The following is a 6,666-nucleotide window of genomic DNA, read 5'->3' as shown; positions in this document are numbered from 1 at the left end:
AACAGCTGAGGTCAGTCAACTGCTGTTTAGAGGGACTGTGAAAGATTCTGCTCCTGACGTGTCCTGTTTGGCTTCGATAACACCTGTAACAAAATCAACTTCCACCCTAGCAAAGCCTCCAGAAGACCAAAGGCCAGCCTCTCCACCTGAACCCTCTGTACTGCTCTCTTCCAATCCCTCACATGACCCGATCAACAACTTGATTCTTTCACCCACAAAACTGGGTGACTCTCTCCCAACAGAACTCATTCCCCCCCTTAGATTCCATATCGTCAATGGACCATTTTCCACCTCAACGTCCTACCTTCTCCCCACCCCCTTCACATCACAATCAGAGAGTGGATCAGGTTCTAAAGCTAGATCCTGCTTTGTCTCTGAACACAGTCTCCTCATGTGACTCTGCCCAATCTCAAGATATTAACCCCTCGCCTTGCTTTTCCCAACCAAAGCTGGGTTCACCTCAAGAAGACTGTACTTTAACAAAATCTAAATTAATACAAATCACCCAGAAACCTGTTCCTGACGGCTTATCTCCAGTGAAGCCTGGTGAGTTGGCCTATTATAAGCCTACACTCACAGGTGGTGACCATTCCAGCTTCTCTATTTCAGAAATCTCCACTTTGCAGACCAATGCCTTCCCCACATTATTCCTTTCTACACTACCACATTGTGATATTCCACAAGGACACGTTTCCCTCTTTCAATCAGAGACCTATCTGTGGGAAGACTTTGCAAGCAAGCCCATGAAGTTTGGTGGTCTTTCTTCCCTTGGCCATAATATCCATTCACTCTTGGAGAGACAAATCAAAAGAAGAATGGCCCTTATGAGTTTAGAGGATAAAGATAAGGATAAGGGGCCATTTCCAAAGCAAATGTGGTCTGAATACTCACTGACATCTTCACGGAATTCACTGCTGCCATTTGCTAACGCCTTGGACACCACAGACTCGGAAAACAGCTGGAATACAGAAGGCAAAGCAGAGCAGTTGTGTGCTTGTCAGCAGCTCCTATACATCATGAGCTTCGGGGAAAATGTGCAGGAGAAACATAGCCAGTTTTTCTGGGGTCTCCCTTCTCTGCATAGTGAGTCACTAGTAGCAACTGTCTTGGTATCTGGTAGCTATTCTCCACTGGAGTCTCCTTTTGTTTTATTCAATAGAATCTGTGATCCTCTCACTGTCCAAACGCAGGACAAAGAACTGCCACAGCATCCTAAGACTCATGGCCTTAGCCTCCCCAGTGTCCATTCCCAGCCGTTTGACCCTGCGCAATCCCATTCCAAACCACTGTATCAACTTCAACCTATGATTCAGCCCCAGGCTCAAGTTCAACCCTCGTACTCTAACCTACCCACTTCTTCATCAAACCATTTTCGAGCCTGTGGGGTGTGTGTCCATGGGACCAAGAATAAAGGCAATTCTCACTCCTCTGTCAAATGTGAAAACCTAGAATGGCATTTGTTGAAAAAGCAACAGGAAAGTTTTTGGGGCTTAGCCTCTATGCGCCAAAGACCTCAAGAAACTTCTTATCCTCGAGCTCCCAATTTTCAGATGGTCAGCCGGCCCTCCCAGACCTGTGTACCAGTCCCTATCATTCCTGAGCCAGTCCCTATCACCAATGAACCCAAGGAGCAACTAGCACTCCACATGCCACATGAGTGCCTCCATGCCCGTAGGGAACAAAAGTCCCTTGCTCTGATGCAACCTGGGTACAAATTGGTAGAACCAGCTGAACAGAAACACCCACACGCTCACTCAGAATACTCTGTGTTTAAGAACCAGAGAAGTAAGGATCTGGAGGAGACTGAATTGAGTTCCTCCAGGATTTCCCTTGACTGGAATTCGGCGATGTTTCTTCCAAAGAAGGACACTGGAAATAGACTTGAATACAGGCTGGAAAATGGCTCAATAGACATAGACGAGACATCAAGAGTCTCCGAACACGATTTCATGAAAGGCCCAAATGCTCTCTCTGAGGAGATTAAAGATTAAAGTGTATGTCACTCAAAGAAAGATTCAGAAAATAAATTCCTAAATATTTCAAAAGAAAACATAGAAGAGGACAAGATGAAAAAGATTCTAAAATTACACTTAATTAAGAAATTTTGGCAGATCAATGAATGCAGGATTCCTTTAATTGTATGTCATTCATGGCTTGCTGATGACGGTACATTACGTCTTTCTGGGAGTTCTCATGATAATTTTGAACATGGAAATGAGGGACAATCAGTGGGTAGAGAATATTGCCAGTCTCCCACTCTGGATACCACATCTCTTGATCCTATCACTCAACAAATGCTAGAAGCCCATATTGTAAGATTTCGAATGAATCAGAAATGGGGCCTGCCTCTCAAGGTCCATGAATCCATAAAATTCTATACACTAAGAGAAGCCAAATCATGGCCTCTTCCCCAATTTGAATTACCCTCTTCAACATACCAGATTTCTGCGAAGGCTCCCGAAGCCATAATTTCCCAATCCTTTGAAGTAATCTCTCAAGATTTACCAGAAGACAAATTGTTACCAATAAAATCAGTCTCCACAAAAGATTGTCTTCTCTCTGCTGTCTCACCTGTAGATAAGGAAGAGCAAAAGACCCTAAAACCTTTTGACAGTGATCAGATACTTCCACATGGCTTTCAGACAACTGAGGATGACAAGCAGGATTTATTTCCCCTCAAACAAAGTGTCACACACAGAAGGCTTCACAGTGAGCCCATTACACTGAGTAGGCAGAACTCTGAGGTGAATATAAGTGAAGATGACTCAAGACATGAGTTGAAGGATAAGCATGTGAGTTTCAAGGGCGAAGTAGAAATGTTTCAGGAGACTATGACAGGAGAGGAGAATTTAGAACATGTTCCAGTGACAAACCTGTGCAGGGAGATAGTAAAGGCTGAGGAGTTCTTTGGTCATCAATCATCATCTTGTGATATTTTGACAACCAGAGAGCTGGGAAATGCACAAATAACAAACATGAATATGAGTAAAGTAGGAAATGCTTTAATTAAAGAAGTCTCAATATTGCCAAGAATGTCAGTTTCCTGCCATCCTGAGCTATTACAACTTGAAAAGCAGCTGATGAATGAATTAAAGTTGAAATTTCATGGCCAGAGTCAGGTTGAAAGCTGTTCCACTAACACCCCTTTTGCCTCAACTAGATTTCCTTCCACTGCATGCCCAATTCATGATCAGAAAGTCCCCTGTGTGCTTATGGCATCTTTCCCAGACCTGCATGTCCACAGAAGAGGCAAAATTATCCGCATGGAAGAGAGGCAGAAACTCTCAAACTGTAAGCATGTCTTAGAGGAATGCCAGATTAAAAACTTTACACCTACTGACAGAAAAGTGACCCATCAGGGACCTAGGTTAGGACAGTATAGAACAAATAATTTAGGATTAGAGATATTATCTAAATCAAGAGGGAAAGACCACCTTGCCCAAACCAAGAAATTGGAGACTAAGAAATTAGACTCCCCCGTAGTCCTATCACAGAAGGAAGAGAGTCCTGAAGAAAATTTCTTCAGAAAAAAGGTAAAGCAACTTTTCCAGTGGATTTATTCCAAGCGGAAGTACAGTGTCTTCCAAAAATCCAATATCCTGTTGACCCCTGCACAGTGCCAAGACCCACTGGACTCTGGGTCTGATGAAGCTCAGGAGCTCATGGCAGTCATTGGGAAAATGCTGGAGGAGAAACTAGGATGCAGAGAAGGGTTTCATCATGAGACAGAAATGCAAGTCCATGTCGAGTCCACTGATGGGCCTTTCTCCAATATCAGGGCTCTCTCCACTCCAGAACAGAGGGAAAGATCCAGTACCAACGTTGGCAGCCAAAAAGCTGTACCTAAAGGCCACAGTTGCCATTCAAGAGAAAGACAGATCAGAAACAAGAACAGACATCTTCAGCAAACAAAGGGTTTTCACAACCACCTAATATCTCAGAGTTACTGTTCCATCCCAAACCCTAGGGAGTCTGTGTGCCATGGATACCACCTCCACAATGCATCAAGTATGCCAAGTACCTGAAGCAGTCTTCCTCACTGATGGGGACATTGTGTTTTGAAATCTATCTTGTCTCTCAAGACAGAAAATGCTTCTACAACAATTCCAAGAAGGAGCAAGCTCCCCTCAAAAATAATTGATTCTTCTTGAAGAATTTTTGAATATTTTTTTACAGTACATCTCTGATCTGAGCAGTCTTGCAGAATATTGAATAGTCAACAGAAAATTGATCCTTTCCAATAAAGATTTCTTTCAATATGTGAGTTGTGTCTTCTCTGTGTTCTGTTTAGGCTTTTAGTAGCCTGAGGCTTGTACTTAGAAAAGGAAGGAGTTAGTTCAGCTCTTATTGTTTGCCTACATTTTGGCATCTCAAAGGTGACTAGTCCTTTGGAGGGAGCTGGGACAATATCAGCTGACACCTATCCAACACTCTTTTATTTGACCCTGTATTGAGGACATGTAAAATTAGAATATTTTTTAAAAAATAATGTTAGTATAAAAAATAGAAAAAGTGTATTCTAAAATCACTCATAGGGTCGCTACGAGTCGCAGGTGACTCGACGGCACATAACAACAACAACAACAACATCACTGAGGTCTTTTCAAAAAGAGAAAAACCTCTTCAAGTCCAATATTTGTTTCAATTCTCTTTTAGCCTGCTTATTCATTTATTAGCCCCTCCTACACTCAACTGTGATGTGAGAGGGTTTTTCTCGATCTTTATTGAGCAAGAAATCCTTCTATGACCTCCAGCAAGGTTTCCCCCGCCCCCACACTGGAAGTATGCAGATGTTTGACGTTGAGGTGAGAAGTAGGAGGACATAATAACTTTGGATCTCTTGGTGAATAAAAAAAAAATAACTACTCTCAAGTGCTTCTTCTCTCTGTCATGAATTTTGAGAAGATAGGACATGTTCCCTAACTTAGGTATTACTGAGGAGGATAGTCCAGGTCCCCCCATAGAGAGGGACTTGAAGACATATACACATACTAGAATGCAAAGGAAGCTTCACTTAATTAGCCATGAAAGAGCATGGATCTGGACCAAAACAGTTAGTGGCCTAGGAAAGCTGAAATCATGCCTTTACAAGAAACTCTTTTACACAGAGGGTCATATACATTCAATGGGAAAGGATATACTGATTGAAATGAGACTTTGGCGATGAGGAAGATGTAGCCATCAGGCTTGCAATCCACGGAAAAGAGGTGACACCCTCTGCGTGTTCAACAGGAAAGTCTTCATCTGAGGACTGGTCACTAAGTCAGTCTCCTGGTACTGAATGGTATTCCTGCACTTGTCTGATGAGCCAAATGCAGACAAAACAGACTGAAACTTGTTAGGACTGGATAATTGTTGGAATCTTCCCTTTTACCGCTGCCTTTAGAGAAACCAAATCTGGAAAGATATACCTTTAGATGTTAAAAGTGATTGATTTGAGGGTTGGAATCAGAAGTCTTATTTTTTAAAAGCTCCTGGAGCCTTAGTGGTAAGGAACTGTGCTACCAGCCCAAAGGCATGTGTTTCAAATCCACCAGGTGCTCTGAGGAAGAAAGATGGGTAATCTCTCCCATTGATAGTATTTACTGCCTTCAAAAGTCTGCTGGAGGGTCAGCTATGAGCTGGTTCTGACTTGGCGGCACACAACATATGAAAACATAATCACAAGAGGAACTCTATTCCAATTTTTGGGAAGAAAAGCATGCCTATAGTTTCTATCTAAAATAGAAACAGACCTGTAATAGTTCCTCCATAAATGTATGAATCCTTTTCTGAGTAATATAAACAGATAACAGAAAATGAAATATTCTACCCTTCATAATGGCTGCTGTCTGTCTACTGGAGCGCTTCACATCCTGCTGTTCTGAGGCTCACAAGTAGGGACAAACGGTCAGATAACAGAAAATGAAATATTCTACCCTTCATAATGGCTGCTGTCCTGTCTACTGGAGCGCTTCACATCCTGCTGTCCTGAGGCTCACAAGTAGGGACAAATGGTTCTGCCTCTGCCCTCTTCCTCTCTGTTTACTCACAGTCTTCCCTGATTTTGCCTGGGGTTTCCATGAGCCATTCCTAGTGAGAAAGAAGAAACAAATTCCTTCTATGTGATTTACAGTTTGGAAAGCTCAATGGAGGGTGAAGTGTGAGTTAATTCCTACTTGAAGGCACTGAGTTTTAATTTGACCTGCATAGTTAAGAGACAGTGACTGTTTCACTTAGCATGGGGGCTGACTGACGCCTTAAAGTCTGCCCTCGCAAGTGCAATATACTCAGACCGTGGGTTCTCTGCGGGTGTCCAGACCCATTTACTGACTATGTTGAGGCTCCAGTGCTCGTTCATTACAACTCAGCACAACTTCATGGGACAGATCGGCATTAGCCGAGATCTTCATCAGTAAGTAACATGCAGCAGGCAGTACTCAGTGTAGTCTCGATATTGTCAGGACTGCCAGTTAATACCATCTTCTCCGTAATTCCATCAGAGCCCATAGGGAAGAGCAGGTCTGCCAACGGCCGGGCTAGGTGACCGGCCTGGAGACCCTTCCAAGCTCGGCTTTGGAGAAGAAAATGATGGGTAGAGAGGAAAGGGCGGTGGGGGACACTCAAAGTCCAGAAACTTTCACCAGAGAAATCTCAACTCTTCCTGTTTTGAAGAGACAGTGAAGA

The 6,666-nt window shown here is 43.1% G+C and overlaps 1 protein-coding gene across 1 annotated transcript; it reads left to right on the top strand.

Moving 5' to 3' along the window:
• The first annotated feature begins 2,066 nt into the window (after positions 1 to 2,066).
• Positions 2,067 to 4,025, top strand: LOC102866332 (spermatogenesis-associated protein 31D1-like). The gene has a single exon (XM_006902997.1). It carries the CDS (start codon positions 2,067 to 2,069, stop codon positions 4,023 to 4,025), a length of 1,959 nt encoding a protein of 652 aa, XP_006903059.1.
• The last annotated feature ends 2,641 nt before the right edge of the window (positions 4,026 to 6,666 follow it).

Source organism: Elephantulus edwardii, unplaced genomic scaffold, assembly GCF_000299155.1.
Source record: "Elephantulus edwardii isolate Elephantulus edwardi_28Jun2011 unplaced genomic scaffold, EleEdw1.0 scaffold00491, whole genome shotgun sequence".
Taxonomy (NCBI): Eukaryota; Metazoa; Chordata; class Mammalia; order Macroscelidea; family Macroscelididae; genus Elephantulus; species Elephantulus edwardii.
Note: the sequence above shows the minus strand (reverse complement) of the source record. Positions and strands in the feature narration are given on the sequence as shown.